The following is a 24,582-nucleotide window of genomic DNA, read 5'->3' as shown; positions in this document are numbered from 1 at the left end:
AAAGATATTAGCATTGCGCCTGAATAAATGTATACGGACCATTATTCATGAAGATCAGTCCGGCTTTATACCGGGCAGATCCACTACTGATAATATAAGGAGGGTCCAGACGGCGGTGCAATTGGGGTCCGCATTGGAACAGGACTGGGCTTTGGCTTGACGCTTTGGCTTGGGCTTGACGCGGCCAAGGCCTTTGATTCAGTTGAATGGCCTTATCTCCTGGCAGTACTACAGAAGTTTGGCTTTGGAGCTAAGTTCATTCGCTGGATACGTATTCTTTACACGAATCCCAGGGCGCAAGTATGTGTTAATGGGATTTGCTCTACCCTTTTTAGTCTTGGGAGGGGTACCAGACAAGGGTGCCCGCTCTCGCCTCTGTTGTATGCTATTGCGGCGGAGCCCTTGGCTATCCAAATTAGACAGGACCGGGATGTTTCCGGTATAGTGTATGGTGGTAGGGAGGACCGAATCGGTTTATATGCTGATGACATGGTCTTGTTCTTGAGAAACCCACGGTCCTCACTCCCTCTAGTCATATCTACGATAGATAGATTTGGTGTGTACTCTGGTCTTGTTATTAACTGGTCCAAGTCCTTTTTACTCCCTCTTCGGCCTTCTGGGTGGCCCGCTGTTTTTGCGGGCCTCCAGGTGGTCGAACAGTTTAAGTATCTGGGTATCCTGGTCCATAGAGATATGTCTAATGACTTTGCATTAAACGCCCTCCCACTCCTCTCCTTGATTAAAGACAAATTTAAGATCTGGGGTACTTTGCCTCTGTCTGTCCCGGGCCGGATAAACTTGATCAAAATGATCATTTTGCCTAAATGTCTCTACATTCTGGAGCATGCTGCTACTCCTGTGCCCATGTCCTTCTTTAAGTCCCTCCACTCGCTTTTACCTTCTTTTATCTGGGGCAATTCCCGGTCTAAATTGAAGTTGGTAACCTTGCAGCGCATGAAGGCCCGGGCGGGTTATGCCCTCCCGGACTTCCAGGCGTACTACTTGGCTGGACAATTGAGGCTACTTCGCTCATGGGTCAGGGCGGAGCCACTACCCAACTCGGAACACCACCTTGCCCATTATGCTCATCAGACCCATTTAAGGGCCTGGTTGGACAGGCCTTCCTCTGGGAGCGGTAGACTCTTACCTTTACATCGCCTGGCCTCCCAGGTGTGGACGACGGTCAAGAAGCTTCATGACTTTACGGACGTAGCGACTGACCTTCCACTTTGGGATGCCCCATATCTGACGCACTTGACGGCTGACTTAGACCCGACCTTTTGGAAATCCCATGGCATTAGAGAATTGTCTCACCTGTACTCGGATAATATTCTTTCCTCCTTCACCCAGCTACAAGGAAAATTCGACCTACCTAGAACGGCTTTTTATAAATACCTGCAGTTGCGCCATGCCTTATTGACTCAATTCCCCCCGTCCACCACTAAAATCTCTGATTACCCACTGATAGGAGTTATCAGGTCTCAAGGTCCTGGGGGGTTAGTTTCTGTTCTTTACGCTCATATTATTGAAATTAAGCATGCTCGGGCACCTCTCCCTGCGGAAGCATACTGGAGATCCCATATCCCTGGTTTGACTGAGGAACAGTGGAGGGAGGTTCAATCGTCTCACACACTGGTGTCCCCCGCTGCGAATAATAAGATTACCCAACTCTACATTATTCATAGTTGCTATCTCACACCGATTAGACTGCATCGAATGGGTAGGACACAGAGTGACCAGTGCCATAGGTGTAGCTCTCCCAGGGCAGATTTTTGGCACCTTATTTGGTCTTGCCCATATGTGTGCTATTTTTGGAAGGAGGTCACAGCCTTTCTCTCCTCATTATTAGGTAGAACTGTCCCTCGTATACCCCTGTTTTGTCTGTTTGGTATTATTGATGAAGACAGTTGGCCTTATTTCACTAGAGTTTTGCTAAGAGAATCACTGTTCATGGCCCGTAAGGCCATAGCTTTAAGGTGGATGGATCCTAGACCTCCTAATGTGTCTATGTGGAAGAGATTGATAAACAATGTATTACCATTTGAACGCTTGGTATATAAACATAGGAAATGCGAAGCAAAGTTTGATAAGGTGTGGGGTGTGTGGTGCGCTTCTACTGATACTCTGTTTACAGCCCACGACTACTATACATCTAGGGACGCATTGCTGCCTCGCACTCCACCCTGAGACAATTGTTAATTGTTGTCTACCTGGGACCCTCCCTTTGATCCCCCCCTCTCTTCCTTCCCCTCTTCGTTCTATTTTTCCTTTTTAGTGCTTTCCCCTTCCTCCCTTTGGCCCTCCCTGTTTCCCCCTTCCCCTTTTTTTTGTTTTGTTTAGTTCTGCGCTAACTGATTCTTTCGTTTTCCTTACTCCTCCCGTCCACCCCCCCCCCCCATTTCTTTTTGTTTTGACAGTGGCAGTGGCTTGCGGATAGTGCCCATAATTATTTCCATCTGATATATACGATACATTGGTTTTACTATGTCACGGAGCACTCCTACGTCTTATTTACACTGCACCTGACCGCTGTACTATGCTTTTATCCCGGTACATCAATGTCTCCCCTGCGTGGGAATTTTGTCGTGTGTAAGCATGGCTTGTGCGGAGCCATATGTTTTGGTTTTACTGTTTTGTTATCTTTATTTTCTGTTCAATAAAACAAATAAAAAAAAAAAAAACTGCATTACCTAATTCCAAGTACAACTGTTGATGAACACACTGAGCTGTGCCTAAAAATACTGCAGTACGAGCACAGTGGCCCTCAGGTCATGTACTCCTAGCAATCTGATATTGATGACCCATCCTGAGGACAGCCTATCCATAAAAAAAAAGTCCTGGAAAAAACCCTTATTATTTGTAGATCTGATAAAAGCACCAGCTTTGTTCACGTTGGGATCCTCTGGGATCCCTATATCCCGACATGTCCTTTATAATATGTAAAATGTTAGCTAAATCTGAAAATGACTCTAAAGGGGTACTCCGCTGCTTAGCGTTTGGAACAAACTGTTCCGAGTGCTGGAGTCGGCGCCAGGAGCTTGTGACGTCATAGCCCTGCCCCTCATGACGTCACACCCTACCCCCTCAATGCAAGTCTATGGGAGGGGGCATGACGACATGAGGGGGCGGGGCTATGACGTCACGAGCTTCCGGCTCCAGCGTTCGGAACAGTTTGTTCCAAATGCTGAGCAGCGGAGTACCCCTTTAAGCGATGTCTGGATGTGAACATTTATCTCTCTGCACAATTACTTTTACTGCATTTGTACTATAACCAGTTGTGCTTTATTTGTTATATAATCAACCTTTATAGCCTGATTATGTTATATCGGCCCTATCACTTTTCTCTTTGTTCCTTAGGCATTCCGTGTGAACGGTAAGAGGCGTGTTGCAGTGCGGGATCTCACACTTAACATGTATGAAGGACAGGTTACTGTATTACTAGGGCACAATGGAGCCGGCAAGAGTACTACCTTATCTATGCTGACAGGTATGTGACACTAAGGAGCTTTATTCTTTATATTTCTTTCTGTGAAATTGATTTAAAGGTAATCTGATTTTAGAAAACATATATTATTGTTTGAAAAAAAGTTACACAATTTCCTAATATACTTCGCTCTGGTCACACAGCTGCAGCGTTAGGGCCCATGCACACTACGGAATTTCTGCCCTAAGAAATTCTGGGTGAAGATCCCGGTGCAGCTATGGGATTCTACTGCACGCTGCTGAATTTCTGTGGCAAAATTTTCACCACTGAAATTCAAATTTCGGACTGTGCCGAAAGAATTAACAATGGAATACCGTACGGAACTGCATTGCTGTCAGTAGGGATGGTGCATGTCCATGTGTTCATAGCACTGATTCATTACGGTTGCACCTGCTACATATTCTGTAGTGTGCATGGGGCCCAGTACAGCTATCAGAGATGTCTATTGTAACAAACCTTTCAACGGTGACACCAACAGGAGTCCGTACACAAAGTTTTAGTAAATTGCATACATATCGTACATCCATCTTTCCCAGATCCCTGAATACCATATCTGCCTAATTTTGGAAACCTAAGGGAAATCTCACTGCATGACCTTGAATACCAGACATAGACATTATACATCAGAGGCATCATTGTTTCTGGGGGGGAAAAACATGCTTTTCTACTCTCCGACAAGCCCTTTGCTTTTCATCTCGTTAGGTTTTTACACGTCTTGTTGATTTTCAGGCCTTCTTCCCCCATCTTCTGGTGAATGCTACATTGGAGGGTATGAGATTTCTCGAGACACCTCTCTTATCAGGCACAATCTTGGACTTTGTCCTCAACACGACGTCTTATTCCAGGGTCTTACTGTGGAGGAGCACCTATATTTTTACGCAGCGGTAAGTAATTATGTGTATGAAGTAATACACATTGTAACTCTGTCTATAGTCTTTGTACCTAAGACTCACCAACCCATTATGTCTCTGTACAGCTGAAAGGATGTCCCCATTGGCGCTGCCCAGAAGAGGTGAACAAGATTTTGGAAATCCTAAGAATTGAGGAGAAACGTAAAGCATTGAGCACCCAGCTGTCAGGAGGAACCTGCCGAAAACTCTCCATTGGGATTGCCTTAATAGGAGGGTCCAAGGTAATACCGGGATACAATGTATGCAGCAGTCCTTAAAGAGTACCTCTCATGATCTTGTTAAATTTTATAATCCTCCCAGATCACTGCCCCCATCATGATAAACCACCCCCTGCCTTTATTTTTATTATTTGTTAGTTTTCTACCTTTATAATGCTCTGGATTTTCTGCTCAGTCTCAGTCAGATTCACAGACTGGGAAGGGGCGTTCCCCAGCAGGCGTGACATCATCTGAAGCCATACAGGGGAGAACTTCCTCCCTCACTCTGCTGCACACAGCCCAGAGCAGTTCAGTGTGGGAAATGATCTATGATTGGCTAAGGCTGCACACACCCCCTCAGCACCCCAGACAGCATTTCCTGATTTTGGACTTCTTCCATGCCAGGAGGAGTCCAAAGTCTGTGCAAGAGATGGGGGGAGGGGGGTGTATGTGCTCTGGGCGAGTAGAGAGGCACCTAGTGGCAGCTGTTTTTAAACGCAAATAAAACATAGAAAACTATTTTTTTTTTTTTTTTAAACAAAGTTTTTTATATACCATAAGGAGTGCAATAGCAAAAATTTGTTTTAATGAAAGTGCCCATTTAAGCCATATCCTATAGCTACCTAATCGAAATATAATGTGATTAATTGCAGGTTGTCATGTTAGATGAGCCTACATCTGGAATGGACCCAGCCTCTCGTAGGGACACATGGGAGCTTTTACGGCAGCACAAACATGACCGCACCCTCCTCCTCACCACACATTTCATGGACGAAGCTGATATTCTAGGAGATCGAGTTGCCATTCTTGCCCAGGGACAGCTGCAATGCTGCGGTTCTCCTCTCTTCCTCAAAGGCAAATATGGTGAGGGAAGGTTCTTGGCTTCTATGGTTTACTCTAATCTGTGTAGCTTTGGAATCAGCTATGACTGTCCATACAGTTATGGCCGTGAATGTTGGCACCCCTGAAATTTTTCTAGAAAATGAAGTATTTCTCACAGAAAAGGATTGCAGTAACACATGTTTTGCTATACACATGTTTATTCCCCTTGTGTGTATTGGAACTAAACCAAAAAAGGAGGAAAAAAAGCAAATTGGACACAATGTCACACCAAACTCCAAAAATGGTCTAGACAAAATTATTGACACCCATAACTTAATATTTGGTTGCACACCCTTTGAAAAAAATAACTGAGATCAGTCGCTTCCTATAACCATCAATAAGCTTCTTACACCTCTCAGCCGGAATGTTGGACCACTCTTCCTTTGCAAACTGCTCCAGGTCTCTCTTATTGGAAGGCGCCTTTTCCCAACAGCAATTTTAAGATCTCTCCACAGGTGATCAATGGGATTTAGATCTGGACTCATTGCTGACACTTCAGAACTCTCCAGCGCTTTGTTGCCATCAATTTCTGGGGGCTTTTTGACATGTTTGGGGTCATTGTCCTGCTGGAAGACCCAAGATCTCAGACGTAAACCCAGCTTACTGACACTGGACTGTAGAGTGCGACCCAAAATCCATTGGTAATCCTCAGATTTCATGATGCCTTGTACACATTCAAGGCACCCAGTGCCAGAGGCATCAAAACAATCCCAAAACATCATTGAACCTCCACCTATTTCACTGTAGGTACTGTGTTCTTTTCTTGGTAGGCCTCATTCCGTTTTCGGTAAACAGTAGAATGATGTGCTTTACCAAAAAGCTCTATCTTGGTCTCATCTGTCCACAAGATGTTTTCCCAGAAGGATTTTGGTTACTCAAGTTCATGCAAAGTTCAGCAAAATGTAGTCTTGATTTTTTATGTCTCTGTGTCAGCAGTGGGGTCCTCCTGGGTCTCCTGCCATAGCGTTTCATTTAATTTAAATGTCGACGGATAGTTCGCACTGTCACTATTGCTCCCTGAGCCTGCAGGGCAGCTTGAATATCTTTGGAACTTGTTTGCGGCTGCTTATCCACCATCCGGACTATGCCCACACCTGTTACTTGCCCCAGGTGAGTTTAAGGGTCTATTCAAACCTACAGTATTCTGCGCAGATATAATGCTCAGATTGGATGTACAGGATGTCAAGTAATTCAGTTTACATTGAAATCTGCAGCAGAATACTGTACTTGTGAATAGACCATAAAGGAGCATCACATGCTTTAAACAATCTTATTTTTCCACAATTTTGAAAGGGTGACAATAATTTTGTCCAGACCATTTTTGGAGTTTGGTGACATTATGTCCAATTAGCTTTTTTTTCCTCCCTTTTTTGGTTTAGTTCCAATACACACAAAGGAAATAAACATGTGTATAGCAAAACATGTGTTACTGCAATCCTTTTCTGTGAGAAATACTTCATTTTCTAGAAATATTTCAGGGGTGCCAACATTTACGACCATGACTGTATATCAGTGGATTTATCTTTTGCATTATCTCCATTGAGGTGACCTGTATAGACCAACCACATACTGTATGTGGACAGTTCTCCTTACATATATTCTGTCCTAAATGTATATTAGAACACCCCATTCACCCACAGGTACAGGATTTGACAAGGGTTTTAGTGTGAATTTTGCACCAGAATCCCCATGAAGTCTACAAACATTCCTCCTCCTCTCTCCAATTTATGTAAATGGATATTTTGTAACCCAGATCGAATGCAGTGGAAAAAAATCCCCAAAGAGTTTTTCGTCCGTGCTGTAGAAAAGCATGCATGCTATTTTCTTCTGCAATTTTTGTAAAGCCAAGAATTTACCCCCATCAAATGACACTGGAACTAATCTCCATTCAAATGTGTGACACTTCAAGCTACAGCAGCAGATCTACTAGTATTGTCTAAATAAAACCATTATGGGTCAAGACACCATAAAGGGGGCTTTCTACTATAGGATATGATGGGAAATAGTTAAAGGGGTTTTTGGGCAAAATTTATTGATTACCATTTTAGGAACTGTCCAGAGCTGCATATGTTTGCTATGGGGATTTTCTCCTACTCTGGACAGTTCTTAAAAAGACAGAGATGTCAGCAGAGAGCACTGTGCTCGTGATGTCAGCCGAGAGCTCTGTGTTCCAAAAAGAAAAGAATTTCCTCTGTAGTATTCAGCAGCTAATAAGTACTGGAAGGATTAAGATTTTTGTAATAGAAGTAATTTACAAATCTGACACAAAGAAAAGGATGTGTGCAGCTCACAACCAAGTATCCGATGTCAAATGCGGCTAAAAGATCGATCCCCACCGATCAAAAATGTATAAATAATAAATACAAAATTAACCACACCTCAAGGATACTGCCCTACTGGGCACACAGTGAAAAAGAATTGGAAACAGTTTGCTTGAAAAAATTTGAAAATATTTATTAAAATACAATTAAAACATAATAATTAGAGCTGAAAATATATTGCAATTCTATGCCATTGGGCCCTAATGGCAAAAAATAGAAAGATAAGTATGGCACTGCCAATTTTATGAAAGTCAGCAATACTGGTTATTAAAAAAAATGCAGACGATCTGGAAGAGACTGGTAATTCGAAAATTGGATGTTACATGTATTTAAGTCTCTGCGGAGGTTGAACTAGGCTTCCCATAGTCTTTGCACAAATAAATGGTTTTCTCACCGTGTCCAGAGCCGCTGGTCCCGTACTGCGACGGGCCGATGTGATCAGATCCTGCAGTAGGCAAGTGATATTAGATATTGCCTACTGAGGAAGGGGTCATTCTCAGCACCCTGAAACGCGTCTAGGCTTTAATCTAATCTGAACAGAGCGATACAAGAAAGCACCGCCAACTATACTGCAGCCGACACACAAAGAATAGGAGGCCGCCCACCGCACCTGGTCTCCCAACTAGCTGTCTTACTTACCAGGCGTATTTCCAGTTTGTCTGCTTCCACCACGAGTATCCTGCTACAAGATCCACAGCAAGGGCCTGACACGCCAATACGGGCATATTACCAGCACGGACCCCGCATGGCATAGAATTGCAATATATTTTCCGTATCGCTCTAATTATTATGTTTTATTTTTAGGTATGTTTAAATTGTATTTTCATAAATATTTCCACATTTTTTCAAACAAACTGTTTCCAATTATTTTTCACTGTGTGCCCAGTAGGATAGTATCCTTGAGGTGTGGTTAATTTTGTATTTTTAATTTACAAATCTGATTAACTTTCTGGCACCAGTTGATTTAAAAAAAAATAAATAAATAAATAAAAGGTTTTCCACCGGAGTACCCCTATAAAGGCATTTGTTACATGTTTTATGCTTATAAAACAGACAGCATGAAGTATAACATTTGTGTAAGAGATAACATGGGGTTATGGTGTACAAAGTTTGCAAAACAATCTCATAGAACCCGAATGCCCTCCCTCACATTGCATACCTTTTTATAGAGGCTTTTATTGCCTTTTTATTTTATTTTTTTAAATCAAACAAACAAAAAAAAGAAAAGCTTTTATAGTGCCCAAAGTATCAGAGAAGCGTGGTCGGGGGTCTGACATGACCCCAGGCCACAACGCCTCTCTCCTGTGATATTAGGTCCACTCCTACTTTGCCACATGTCAATTTAAAGGGGTATTCCAGGAATTTGTTTTTTTTTACTATGCTACAGGGGCTGTAAAGTTAGTGTAGTTCATAATATAGTGTCTGTACCTGTGTGTGACGGTTTTCTCACAATTCTTATGTGATTTTCACCCCAATATTTATTTTTTAACAGCATACAAAATAACTGTTGTCTCAGGATTTCCCAGGTTGCAATGCGGCCGAGACCTGACATCACTGGTCAGTTGTGCAAAGGGAGCCTGTCCTGCTTCAATAAGTGGAGCGACAGAGAGATAATTTTGCAACAGCTGTAGGCGCCCTGATTAGAAAACACTGATCTTTTGAGCTTATTTGTGCTGTAATGGGTGGGGTGGCTGAGGTGTGGGAGGGAGGAATGTAACCTTACACTTACAAGTATGGAACTATGGGAAGTGTAGTTTAAGAGACCGAACTCCAACAGGAAATACCCAGTTCACAAAAAGATAGCCTGGCAGGTATCTACTAAAAATACCTTATGGTGGTTAACCCCTTTAAGAAGGAGCCTCCATGACATTACAGGAGAGAGGGGCTGCCGTCCGGGGCTCAGTAGACCCCCAGCCATACTTCTTTAACCCTCTGGGCACCCATAAAAGGGGGTAGCAAAATAAAGGCAAGAACAGCATCCAATAAGGTATGCATAGTATACATCAACATCTATTTGGCTGTACCGGCGGTTTTATGTACGTAAAACATGTGACAGATGCACTTTAACTAGCCTGTCTTATACACATTGTAAAAAGTGTGTGACACTAGCAAAAAGTTTCCCATCTTATTATCGATGCTCCTTGTCCTGCAGGTGCTGGGTACCATATGGTGATCGTGAAGCAGCCGCACTGCCAAGTGGAAGAAATCACAGACCTTGTTACCAGCTATGTCCCCAATGCCACTATGGAGAGTAATGCCGGGGCAGAACTTTCTTACGTTTTGCCCAAAGAGAGTACCCACAGGTAGGCGTCACGAAAATAACATGTGGGCATTCATCATTTCTGTGCATTTTCCTGTCTCTGTCTTATAATACTGAACATGAGAAGCAAATTGGTACCAAATACCCTGTTACCCAGTCAGGGCCTGAAGTTCTTGCATTGGTTGGCTTCCACATATGTACAACGTACTCCAATGGAGGCCTTTTTGCATGGAATGGGTTTCCCTAGATAGTCAGTTGGATGGTGTTTCCTTTTGCTGGGTTTATAGATACAAAAACCCAGGGCCTAAGCCTGGGGCACAAGATCTCTTTTGAAGCCAACCCCCCTATTAAAATATAACTTTTATTATACTTATGTTAAAATTAAAATGACTTATGATTTAAAAGTACAGCAATACAATTCCAGATGTGAAGATATACTTGGGATAAACCCACTCATGAATTGTCACTAGGGGTCTGCAGTCCCCCTGAGCTGCACCATCCTCAGGAGGAATGAATGGCAAACCCATATATTCCTCCTGAGGACGGTGCTGAAACTAGTAGAGGACGGCAAATCATGGTTTTAAATTAGCATATACAAAAGTCCAGCTCAGGGGGACTGCAGACCCCTAGTGACAATTCATGAGTGGGTTTATCCCAAATATATCTTCACATCTGGAATTGTATTGCTGTACTTTTAAATCATAAGTCATTTTAATTTTAACATACCGTACATACTCTATTAGAAGCCGACCCGAATATAAGCCGAGGCCCCTAATTTCACCCCAAAAACCCAGGAAAAGTTATTGACTCGACTATAAGCCTAGGGTGGGAAATACATCATCCCCCCATGTCATCATCCAGACGCCCGTCATCATTCAGACCCCCGTCATCAGATCCCCCCCTCCTTCATCATCGCCGCCATTCAATCCCTTCAGCCATCGGCTGTCCGGGCATGCTGGGAGTTGTAGTTTTGAAACCTCTGGAGGTCCACACGTTGAAGACCACTGCGGCCTTCGTCATCATCCCCCCCCCCCCCCCCCCCTTCATCATCACCGCCTGTCAATCCCTTCATCAGTGGTGTTCAACCTGCGGACCTCCAGATGTTGCAAAACTACAACTCCCAGCATGCCCGGACAGCCATCGGCTGTCCGGGCATGCTGGGAGTTGTAGTTTTGAAACCTCTGGAGGTCCGCAGGTTGAAGACCACTGCGGCCTTCGTCATCATCCAGACCCCCCTTCAGTTTTCTACTCACCTCCCCTCTGTGGGAAGGAAGGGTGAGCTGGTCCAGGCCAAGGTGGGGAGGGTTAGTCATTCCGGGCTGTCCATTTTCACCGGGGGCCCCTCTTCTCCGCGCAACGGGCCTGCCCCGGACTAGTGACATTGCCTTGACGATGACGCACAGGGACACGTTCATGCTCAGGGAGGCTTAGGCCCTGGGTTTTTGTATCTATAGTAATTGTGGTTCCTGACCCACCCTGGGGATCATTTGTGGGTGACTTTTCTGGGTTTGTCACTGTTTTATGTGTTTTTTGTGTCCACCCTTCATTAGTCTACATCTATTGATTTGTCCCTGTTCTGTGTCGCCTTAACGGGCTGTGATTCTTTTGTTTCATGCTTTTTCTTATTATCTTTTCTTTTTGGTCTGTTATTCTTCTACTCCTAAAGTGTTTTACCAGCCTCATCTTTTTCATTTTTTTTTTTGGTGACTTTTTCACAGGCTTTAATACGGTGCTATAGTTTCTATCTGCTATATGGACATAGGGGAAGGTATCGTTTGTGGGGGTGGGTGGGTGGGCTATTTTCAATGTTTTGTATGCAAAATAAAACCTTTTAATAAAACTTTATGATAAAAAAAATTAATAAATAAATTGACCATTTCCTCGCCCCTTAGGTTTGAGCCGCTGTTCTCTGAGCTGGAGCTTCGTCGTGAGGAGTTGGGTATCGCCAGTTATGGAGCGTCGGTCACCACTATGGAGGAAGTCTTTTTAAGGTGAGGGTTTCCCCCCCCCCCCCCAAGGCTAGATTCACACTACGGAATTTCCACCTGCAATTCCGCTTTGAAATTGCAGGCAGAAATTCCGCTTACTGAAATGTATAGTATAGTGAATGGGTTTCCGTTCACAAATTCACAATTTGTGAACTGAAAATCTGCTTTAAAATTTACGCCTGAAGAATGGCGTTGCTCATTCTTCAGGCGGAAATAATCGCGGAACACATTGCAGTCTATTGGAGACTGCAGTGTCCACGCGATCCTAGTGCCGACTGATTCAGTTGGCGCTGGCCGCACTCGGAATCTCCGGGCGGAAACTTACTGTCTGGAGATTCCGCAGTGTGAACCTAGCCTAATACTAATGCTGTGTTCCGGCTCTCCTGCTGTTGCAAAACAACTAATCTCACCATTCTCCGATAGCCAAATGCTATACACTAATGCAGTGCTTCCCAACCAGGGTGCCTCCAGCTGTTGCATAACTACAACTCCCAGCATGCCCCAGGTTGGCCAGTAGCAAAGGGAATGTAGTAATTAATACATGAAGCAATCAAATGGACAACCATATTTTAGAGCAGTGTTTCCCAACCAGGGTGCCTCCAGCTGTTGCATACCTACAACTCCCAGCATGCCCCAGGTTTGCCAGTAGAAAAGGGAATGTAGTAATTAATACAAGAAGCAATCAAATGGACAACCATATTTCAGAGCAGTGTTTCCCAACCAGGGTGCCTCCAGCTGTTGCATAACTACAACTCCCAACATGCCTCAGGTTTGCTAGTAGCAAAGGGAATGTAGTAATTAATACATGAAGCAATCAAATGGACAACCATATTTCAGAGCAGTGTTTCCCAACCAGGGTGCCTCCAGCTGTTGCATAACTACAACTCCCAACATGCCTCAGGTTTGCCTGTAGCAAAGGGAATGTAGTAATTAATACATTAAGCAATCAAATGGACAACCATATTTCAGAGCAGTGTTTCCCAACCAGGGTGCCTCCAGCTGTTGCATAACTACAACTCCCAACATGCCTCAGGTTTGCTAGTAGCAAAGGGAATGTAGTAATTAATACATGAAGCAATTAAATGGACAACCATATTTCAGAGCAGTGTTTCCCAACCAGGGTGCCTCCAGCTGTTGCATAACTACAACTCCCAACATGCCTCAGGTTTGCTAGTAGCAAAGGGAATGTAGTAATTAATACATGAAGCAATCAAATGGACAACCATATTTCAGAGCAGTGTTTCCCAACCAGGGTGCCTCCAGCTGTTGCAAAACTACAACTCCCAGCATGCTCGGACAGCCTTTGGCTGTCCGGGCATACTGGGAGTTGTAGTTTTGCAGCAGCTGGAGGCACCCTGGTTGGGAAACACTGCACTAATGTCTTAACATATAGTGGCTGACTTGTCTTCTGTGAAATCTGATTTGATTTGTTCTACATTTTAGGGTAGGGAAGTTAGTAGACAGCACTCTGGACATACAGGCGATACAGCTGCCGGCTCTTCAGTATCAGCATGAGCGACGGGCGCATGACTGGTCTACGGAGGAGTCCTGCTCTATGAGTGACTGCACAGAGGACAGCGGCACCCTGATCACTGAGGACTGCTCCAGTATCAAGCTGAATGGAGGGGTGAGCAGACGTATAGACATTGGCTGGTTGCTTTACTTACTGGGGTGTTTAAAAAAAGCAGCCAAAGATGTCTTCCATATGAGGAAGTAATGTTTGGAAAATGTACATTGTTATTTGTTAAAGGGGTACTCCGATGGAAAAGATTTTTTTTTTACGTCTTTATAAGTCAACTGGTGCCAGAAAGTTAAACAGATTTGTAAATTACTTCTATAAAAAAAAATCTTTACCCTTGCAGTACTTTTTAGCAGCTGTATGCTATAGAGGAAATTATGTTCTTTTTGGATTTCTTTTTTGTCTTGTCCACAATGCTCTCTGCTGACACCTCCTGTCCGTGTCAGGAACTGTCCAGAGCAGCATAGGTTTGCTATGGGGATTTTTCTCCTGCTCTGGACAGTTCCTGATACGGGCATCAGGTGTCAGCAGAGAGCACTGTGGACAAGACAAAAAAGAAATTCAAAAAGAACAGAATTTCCTCTGTAGCATACAGCTGCTAAGAAGTACTGGAAGGGTAAAAAAAATTTTTTATAGTAGTAATTTACAAATCTGTTTTACTTTCTGGCACCGGAGTAGCCCTTTAAGCTGTGAGACGACAGATGGGTAACTTCTTGTGCAGTGTGACTCGGTGAAACATTATTGGTAACGTTCACTATAATACATATAAATAAATCTACAGTCTACAGCTATGCAGACCTGTGTCTCCATGGTAACAGACTACAAACAAACCATGTGCAGTCTGGTCTTTCAGTCATATTGGGGGAGATTTCTCAAAACCTGTGCAAAGGAAACGTTGCCCAGTTGCCCATAGCAACCAATCAGATCGCTTCTTTCATTTTGCAGAGGCCTTGTTAAAAATGAAAGAAGCGATCTGATTGGTTGCTATGGGCAACAGGACAACTTTTCCTCTGGACGGGTTTTGATAAATCTCCCCCCCCCCCCCCCCCATTTGCCATCCATCTATCCCCTCCTTGCTTGCCTACTGAATTGATAGTAAGAAGTAGGGAAGAGAATGACTGCCGGATCAGACAACACAGGGTTTGTTTGTAGTCTGTTACTATGGAAACACAGCTCCCACGCAGATCTGTAGACACCTAACCCAAGGAGATTTTTAATTACGATTATTTGCAAAGTTTCTTCCTTTTACATGCATACGAATAATAAATAAAAAAAATTGGTTGTGAAATTGGACTTGGCCTCATCATCATTGTATGATGAGTGTTTTCTACCGTCTTTTCACTGCTCCTTATCTTTTTGCATTGGAAGAACTTGCTTCCTATATTGCTGGGTGCTAAACATCTCCAAAAGACCACCTCTTTGAGAAGACCACCCTAATATTCGGACCATTTTTTAGGACAGCCCTCCACCACTAAAGACCTTTTCAATGCACATTTTGCATGATCTTACTACCCTCGCTGTAGTAACTACATTCTTTATGAATCTCTGTACAGTGCTCCCTCAAGTTACAATATTAATCGGTTCCGGGACGACCATTGTATGTTGAAACCATTGTATGTTGAGACTATAACTCTATGGAAAGCTGGTAATTGGTTCTGAAGCCACCAAAATGTCATCCAAAAATAGGAAAAAGTGAGGGTTAAAGATAAATAAGTAGATAACTAATATAGATAAAGTAAATCCTTACATATAAAAGTAAGAAAGATCTACTGGGAGCTGTAATCACTGTCTATTTCAGTGTTTCCCAACCAGGGTGTCTCCAGCTGTTGCAAAACTACAACTCCCAGCATGCCCGGACAGCATGCTGAGAGTTGTAGTTTTGCTACAGCTGGAGGCACCCTCTTTGGGAATCACTGGTCTATGTAGAGGACAGAAGTTTCTTCAGGGTCCTGTAAAGAACACGCAATGTCCTAAAAAAAGGAAAATGGAGCCGCCCTCTCCTGATGCCCAAAGGAGCAACTAACCCTGGCACAGGTAAAGAGTAAAGAACATGTAATACCTCCCTGTACTGTAGGGGGCGCTAACAGACACCAGTCAGTGCATACGCTTCAGTAATACAGAGGTTTTACCAGTGAAATATCCATTCTGATTGGTCAGTTCTTCCAACTATTGACACGTTTCACAGATTCCATAGCATTGTATGTTGAGTCTGGTTTCAAGTTACAATGGTCCAGAAAAGAACATTGTATGTTGAAACTATTGTATGTGGAGGCCATTGTAAGTTGAGGGATCACTGTATATACTGAGTGGTGTACATTAGATGTTGCACGCTTTGTATCATCATGTACTATATATATATATATATATATATATATATATCATTTTTTTTTTTTTCTTATTTCCCTCCCAGTGTTCCCTCTGGTGCCAGCAGTTCTACGCCCTTTTTGTAAAGCGAGCTTCTTATAGCTGGAGAAACTGGAAGATCGTTGTGGGGCAGTTCTTGGTGCCCTTGGTGTTCACCACCTTGGCCCTGGTTGTAGGAAAAACGTTCCCTGGACCTCAAGACTCCCCACCGCTGGAGCTAAACTTGGCACCATACGGGCGTACAGCAGTGCCGTACTCGGTGCCACCTAATGCTTCACTCCTACTGCAGACCCTGGCGGAGAACTTCCGACTCCAGTTGGATGAGAAGCACGCCGAGCCCCAGGAAGTGATGGGTATTTTATGGCTTTGCAGTTGACAGCCTTTGGCAATATGACATATATTGTGTTGTCTTTGCTCATGTTTTGTAATTCTAGGACAGTGGTCTCCAAACTGCGGACCTCCAGATGTTGCAAAACCACAACTCCCAGCATGCCCGGACAGCCAATGCCTGTCCGGGCATGCTGGGAGTTGTAGATTTGCAACATCTGGAGGTCCACAGTTTATAGCAGTGGTCTCCAACCTGCGGACCTCCAGCTGATGCAAAACTGCAACTCCCAGCATGCCCGGACAGCCAATGCCTGTCCGGGCGTGCTGGGAGTTGTAGTTTTGCAACATCTGGAGGTCCGCAGGTTGAAGACCATTGGTTTATAGCATACCCTAGATTAGTAGTCTCTAATTGTATGTACCATTTGTAGCACCACTATTTACCACTGGGATTGGTGCATACTTTATATCAATGTTTATATCAATGCCCCTCCAGCTGTTGCTAAACTACAACCCTTATCATCAATTCTCATAATGGAGGTTGCGATTTTACAACATCTGGAAGTCCACAGTTTGAAGACCACCGTTCTAGGGAATGCTTCAATTTTATGTACCATTTGTAGTACCGCTTTCCACCACCGGGTTATAGTAAATACTTTATATTAGTGTTTCCCAACATTTGTCTCTCCTAAACTACAAACCCCATCATCAATTCTCATAATGGGACAGATAGGGAATCACCGGTTGGAGAATACTGCTTTATAGGTTGGTTCAATAACATGGACTTGCTGACCGTTTCCCTGCCATATAAGTTAGTCACAGGGGGTCCTGGTGGTGGATCCATGATGCTCTGTTCACTATTGGGGATGCTTCTTTATAAAGGGGGTTGATCTTTAGGTAATCAGCCCCTATAAGTCATATATCTTGGCATTGGAGAGCTGTAATGCATTGAGACATAGGAGGACACATTTGCTTGCTTGTTCAATACCTTTATCTATACCTATACCTTATCTCTGTACACCTATACATTTACCTATACCTTATCTCTGTACACCTATACCTTTACCTATACCTTATCTCTGTACACCTATACATTTACCTATACCTTATCTCTGTACACCTATACCTTTACCTATACCTTATCTCTGTACACCTATACATTTACCTATACCTTATCTCTGTACACCTATACCTTTACCTATACCTTATCTCTGTACACCTATACATTTACCTATACCTTATCTCTGTACACCTATACATTTACCTATACCTTATCTCTGTACACCTATACATTTACCTATACCTTATCTCTGTACACCTGTACCTTTACCTTATCTCTGTACACCTGTACCTTTACCTATACCTTATCTCTGTACACCTATACATTTACCTTAACCTTATCTCTGTACACCTATACATTTACCTATACCTTATCTCTGTACACCTATACCCTTACCTATACCTTATCTCTGTACACCTATACCTTTACCTATACCTTATCTCTGTACACCTATACCTTATCTCTGTACACCTATACCCTTGCCTATACCTTATCTCTGTACACCTATACCTTTACCTATACCTTATCTCTGTACACCTATACCTTTACCTATACCTTATCTCTGTACACCTATACCTTTACCTATGCCTTATCTCTGTACACCTATACCTTATCTCTGTACACCTATACCCTTGCCTATACCTTATCTCTGTACACCTATACCTTTACCTATACCTTATCTCTGTACACCTATACCTTTACCTATACCTTATCTCTGTACACCTATACCTTTACCTATACCTTATCTCTGTACACCTATACCTTATCTCTGTACACCTATACCCTTGCCTATACCTTATCTCTGTACACCTATACCTTTACCTATACCTTATCTCTGTACACCTATACCTTTACCTATACCTTATCTCTGTACACCTATACATTATCTCTGTACACCTATACCCTTGCCTATACCTTATCTCTGTACACCTATACCTTTACCTATACCTTATCTCTGTACACCTATACCTTATCTCTGTACACCTATACCCTTGCCTATACCTTATCTCTGTACACCTATACCTTTACCTATACCTTATCTCTGTACACCTATACCCTTACCTATACCTTATCTCTGTACACCTATACCTTTACCTATACCTTATCTCTGTACACCTATACCTTTACCTATACCTTATCTCTGTACACCTATACCCTTGCCTATACCTTATCTCTGTACACCTATACCTTTACCTATACCTTATCTCTGTACACCTATACCCTTACCTATACCTTATCTCTGTACACCTATACATTTACCTATACCTTATCTCTGTACACCTATACCCTTACCTATACCTTATCTCTGTACACCTATACCTTTACCTATACCTTATCTCTGTACACCTATACCTTTACCTATACCTTATCTCTGTACACCTATACCTTTACCTATACCTTATCTCTGTACACCTATACCTTTACCTATACCTTATCTCTGTACACCTATACCCTTGCCTATACCTTATCTCTGTACACCTATACCTTTACCTATACCTTATCTCTGTACACCTATACCCTTACCTATACCTTATCTCTGTACACCTATACCTTTACCTATACCTTATCTCTGTACACCTATACCCTTGCCTATACCTTATCTCTGTACACCTATACATTTACCTATACCTTATCTCTGTACACCTATACCCTTACCTATACCTTATCTCTGTACACCTATACCTTTACCTATACCTTATCTCTGTACACCTATACCCTTACCTATACCTTATCTCTGTACACCTATACCTTTGCCTATACATTATCTCTGTACACCTATACCTTTACCTATACCTTATCTCTGTACACCTATACCCTTACCTATACCTTATCTCTGTACACCTATACCTTTACCTATACATTATCTCTGTACACCTATACCTTATCTCTGTACACCTATACCTTTGCCTATACATTATCTCTGTACACCTATACCTTATCTCTGTACACCTATACCTTTGCCTATACATTATCTCTGTACACCTATACCCTTACCTATACCTTATCTCTGTACACCTATACCTTTACCTATACCTTATCTCTGTACACCTATACCCTTACCTATACCTTATCTCTGTACACCTATACCTTTACCTATACATTATCTTTGTACACCTATACCTTATCTCTGTACACCTATACCTTTGCGTATACATTATCTCTGTACACCTATACCCTTACCTATACCTTATCTCTGTACACCTGTACCTTTACCTTATCTCTGTACACCTATACCTTTACCTATACCTTATCTCTGTACACCTGTACCTTTACCTATACATTATCTCTGTACACCTATACCTTATCTCTGTACACCTATACCTTTGCCTATACATTATCTCTGTACACCTATACCCTTACCTATACCTTATCTCTGTACACCTATACCTTTACCTATACCTTATCTCTGTACACCTATACCTTTACCTATACGTTATCTCTGTACACCTATACCTTATCTCTGTACACCTATACCTTTGCCTATACATTATCTCTGTACACCTATACCTTTACCTATACCTTATCTCTGTACACCTATACCTTTACCTATACCTTATCTCTGTACACCTATTACTTTACCTATACCTTATCTCTGTACACCTATACATTTACCTATACCTTATCTCTGTACACCTATACATTTACCTATACCTTATCTCTGTACACCTATACATTATCTCTGTACACCTATACCCTTACCTATACCTTATCTCTGTACACCTGTACCTTTAACTATACCTTATCTCTGTACACCTATACCTTTACCTATACCTTATCTCTGTACACCTATACCTTATCTCTGTACACCTATACCTTATCTCTGTACACCTATACCTTTGCCTATACATTATCTCTGTACACCTATACCCTTACCTATACCTTATCTCTGTACACCTATACCTTTACCTATACCTTATCTCTGTACACCTACACCTTTACCTATACATTATCCCCGTACACCTATACCTTTACCTATACCTTATCTCTGTACACCTATACCTTTACCTATACCTTATCTCTGTACACCTATACCTTTACCTATACCTTATCTCTGTACACCTATTACTTTACCTATACCTTATCTCTGTACACCTATACATTTACCTATACCTTATCTCTGTACACCTATACCTTATCTCTATACACCTATACCTTTATCTATACCTTATCTCTGTACACCTATACCATTACCTATACCTTATCTCTGTACACCTATACCTTTACCTATACCTTATCTCTGTACACCTATACCTTTACCTATACCTTATCTCTGTACACCTATACATTTACCTATACCTTATCTCTGTACACCTATTACTTTACCTATACCTTATCTCTGTACACCTATACATTTACCTATACCTTATCTCTGTACACCTATACCTTTACCTATACCTTATCTCTGTACACCTATTACTTTACCTATACCTTATCTCTGTACACCTATACATTTACCTATACCTTATCTCTGTACACCTATACCTTATCTCTATACACCTATACCTTTATCTATACCTTATCTCTGTACACCTATACCATTACCTATACCTTATCTCTGTACACCTATACCTTTACCTATACCTTATCTCTGTACACCTATTCCCTTACCTATACCTTATCTCTGTGTGTCTTAAGGTGACCTTGATGAATATCTTCTGGAGAAAGCAACCGACGAGGGCGCCCTGTTTGCTGAACACTGCTTGTGTGCCGCAGAGATCCTAAGTGTCGGCACGCGCTACAATGTCACCGGCCGCTTCAATAACCAGGCCTACCACACGGTGGCTGTTGCCCTGGCACTGGCTGATAACACCCTGCTCAGACTGGTGGCTGGTGCCAATGCTTCTATTACAGTAACAAACCACCCGCAACCACGAAACACCACTGAGACCGCTCGGGATCAGCTTCTTGAGTAAGTGGTCTTTTATTTCTTTAATTTTTTTGCAGGGTATTTATTTTGAAAACTTGTACATTTTCCCCTATTATAACACATTTTTATACATCATTTTATTCCATTAATCTCCTCCCTTCCCATTCACTCCCCTGCTTCTTTCCCTTGGACTTGAATCCACAGATTACTGGCACCAGCATATATCAAAGGAATGTAAAATTGTTTTCCAATGCAAGTTCTTCTACCTGAGCGTCAGTTACTATTAGTAGGTGTCCAGCCCACCTTTTCCAAAACTGCAATAAATTTTTCACAGTTTTTATGGAAGAAAGCAGCAATGTTTTTAATATAAACAGTGGACCTATGCTGTCTGCTATCAGCAGCTAGGGACCCGCCGGTAATGGCGGACATCTGTGATCGCGCGGATGTCCGCCATTAACCCCTCAGATGCCGTCATCAATACAGATCACCGCATCTGCGGCAGTGCGTTACTCTGAATGGATGATCGGATCGCCCGCAGCGCTGCCGCAGGGATCCGATCATCCAGCATGGCAGCCGGAGGTCCCCTCACCTGGCTCCGGCCGTGTCCCGGGGTCTTCTGCTCTGGTCTGAGATCGAGCAGACCAGAGCAGAAGATGACCGATAACACTGATCAGTGCTATGCTCTATGTATAGCACTGAACAGTATTAGCAATCAAATGATTGCTATAAATAGTCCCCTATGGGGACTATTAAAGTGTAAAAAAAAAAAAAAAAAAAATATGCAAAATAAAAAAGTAAAATGTGAAAAATCCCCTCCCCCAATAAAAAAAGTAAAACGTCCTTTTTTCCATTTTACCCCCAAAAAAGTGTTAAAAAAAATAATTAATACACATATTTGGTATCGCCGTGTGCGTAAAAGTCTGAACTATTAAAATTTATTGTTAATTATCCCGTGCGGTGAACGACGTAAACGTAAAAAAAATTCTAAAAGTCAAAAATTGCTGCTTTTTTGTCACATTTTATTCCCAAAAAAATTAATAAAAAGTAAAACCTAAGCAAAGGTGGTACTGATAAAAACTACAGATCATGGTGCAAAAAATAAGCCCTCATAACGCCCCATATACAGAAAAATTTGAAAGTTATAGGTAGTCAAAATAGGGCTATTTCAAATATACTAATTTTGTTAAAATAGTTTGAGATTTTTTTTTTTAAGCGGTGCAATTATAGAAAAGCATATAACATGGATATAACATTTTAATTGTATTGACCCACAGAATTAAGAACACATAATTTTTACCTGAAAGTGTACAGCGTGAAAACAAAACCTTCCACAATTTTCTAAATTGTGTTTTTCTTTTCAATTTTCCCTCATAAATAACATTTGGTTGCGCTGTACATTTTATGGTAAAATAAGTGATGTCCTTACAAAGTACAATTGGTGACGCAAAAAACAAGCCCTCCATATGGGTCTGTGGATGGAAATATAAGAGAGTTATGATTTTTAGAAGGCGAGGAGGAAAAAACGAAAATGCTAAAATAAAATTGGCCTGGTCCTTAAAGGAGTAGTCCAGTGGTGAACAACTTATCCCCTATCCTAAGGATACGGGATAAGTTTGAGATCGCGGGGGTCCGAACGCTGGGGCCCCCTGCGATCTCCTGTACAGGGCCTCGACAGCCCGCGGGAAGGGGGCGTGTCGACCTCCGCACGAAGTGGCGGCCGACACGCCCCCTCAATACAACTCTATGGCAGAGCTGAAGCGCTGCCTTCGGCAATCTCCGGCTCTGCCATAGAGATGTATTGAGGGGGCGTGTCGGCCGCCGCTTCGTGCGGAGGTCGACACCCGCTATCTGGCCGGAGAGCCTGGCCCCCGTACAGAGAGATCGCAGGGGGCCCCAGCAGTCGGACCCCCCTCAATCTCAAACTTATCCCCTATCCTTTGTATAGGGGATAAGTTTTTCACCACTGGACTACCCCTTTAAGGCTAAAATGGGCCTGGTCCTTACAGGGTTAAATGGTCATCCTGTTCACCCACATCAAATCCAATAGACTGGGTCATAGTGCGGGTAAACAGGAGCCCGAAGAGGGGTCACGGACTCCAATACGTACCTTCAGTCCAGAGATATGTTCCTCCTTCTATCTTCTGTGAACTGCGTGCTGGAGGCGGGCCCGCTGGCTCAATTTGCATATTTATTGTTGCTGGTCATGTGAGCGCTGACATTCTGAAGTGTGAACATAGCCTTACTGTTACAAACATGGCTTCATGATGTTACCACTAGGGGGAGCTAACTTCATTTGGACATTTACATCTACAGTAGTAAAGTTGAGTTGTAAAAATCTACATGCAGTGAGCTCCCCCTAGTGGTGGAAGTATCCACTATTACCACTATTACCTACTACCACTACTACCTTGTTGCTCTTGCTAAAAGAGCAGCGTTTCCCAATCAGGGTGCCTCCAGCTGTTGCAAAACTACAACTCCCAGCATGCCCGGACAGCCTTTGGCTGTCCGGGCATGCTGGGAGTTGTAGTTTTGCAACAGCTGGAGGCACCCTGGTTGGGAAACACTGTAATAGAGTGTGGTGCTGTAATGCAGACACATAGTAGGGAATATGGAAAGGTTTTTTTCCGAATATATGCAATGCACTACACTTAATAAATGCTTTTGTTGTCTTTTGCAGAGGTCAGACAGGATTTGCCATTGCTGTTAATCTTCTATACGGAATGGCCTCCCTGGCTAGCACGTTCTCCTTGTTACTTGTTGGGGAGAGGGCAGTGAAGTCTAAGCACGTGCAGTTTGTGAGCGGAGCGTCGTCCTTCAGTTACTGGCTGTCAGCGCTCACCTGGGATTTACTTAACTTCCTTATCCCATGTGCGTTCATGCTGGTAAGTGACCAATGCATTATATTCTATTTTACTGAATGTTATAGACTCCTATAACCTCTATCCCCCTCCTCTTTCTTCTCATATAGACTCCTATAACCTCTATCCCCCTCCTCTTCTCATATAGACTCCTATAACCTCTATCCCCCTCCTCTTCTCATATAGACTTATATAACCTCTATCCCCCTCCTCTTCTCATATAGACTTATATAACCTCTATCCCCCTCCTCTTTCTTCTCATATAGACTCCTATAACCTCTATCCCCCTCCTCTTCTCATATAGACTCCTATAACCTCTATCCCCCTCCTCTTCTCATATAGACTTATATAACCTCTATCCCCCTCCTCTTCTCATATAGACTTATATAACCTCTATCCCCCTCCTCTTTCTTCTCATATAGACTCCTATAACCTCTATCCCCCTCCTCTTCTCATATAGACTCCTATAACCTCTATCCCCCTCCTCTTTCTTCTCATATAGACTTATATAACCTCTATCCCCCTCCTCTTCTCATATAGACTCCT

The 24,582-nt window shown here is 42.7% G+C and overlaps 1 protein-coding gene across 4 annotated transcripts in view; it reads left to right on the top strand.

Moving 5' to 3' along the window:
- The window catches only part of ABCA3 (ATP binding cassette subfamily A member 3), a 96,388-nt gene that overhangs the window by 54,434 nt on the left and 17,372 nt on the right, over positions 1-24,582 (top strand). For all 4 annotated transcript variants that reach the window (XM_056533608.1, XM_056533607.1, XM_056533610.1 and 1 more), the window contains exons 12-21: positions 3,358-3,487; positions 4,214-4,368; positions 4,461-4,616; positions 5,246-5,456; positions 9,948-10,098; positions 11,948-12,046; positions 13,487-13,670; positions 15,973-16,279; positions 20,947-21,220; positions 23,856-24,060. In XM_056533608.1, coding sequence (XP_056389583.1) covers positions 3,358-3,487; positions 4,214-4,368; positions 4,461-4,616; positions 5,246-5,456; positions 9,948-10,098; positions 11,948-12,046; positions 13,487-13,670; positions 15,973-16,279; positions 20,947-21,220; positions 23,856-24,060 — 1,872 coding nt within the window. The remainder of the gene's footprint in view (positions 1-3,357; positions 3,488-4,213; positions 4,369-4,460; positions 4,617-5,245; positions 5,457-9,947; positions 10,099-11,947; positions 12,047-13,486; positions 13,671-15,972; positions 16,280-20,946; positions 21,221-23,855; positions 24,061-24,582) is intronic.

The sequence above is a fragment of the Hyla sarda genome, chromosome 8, assembly GCF_029499605.1.
Source record: "Hyla sarda isolate aHylSar1 chromosome 8, aHylSar1.hap1, whole genome shotgun sequence".
Taxonomy (NCBI): Eukaryota; Metazoa; Chordata; class Amphibia; order Anura; family Hylidae; genus Hyla; species Hyla sarda.
Note: the sequence above shows the minus strand (reverse complement) of the source record. Positions and strands in the feature narration are given on the sequence as shown.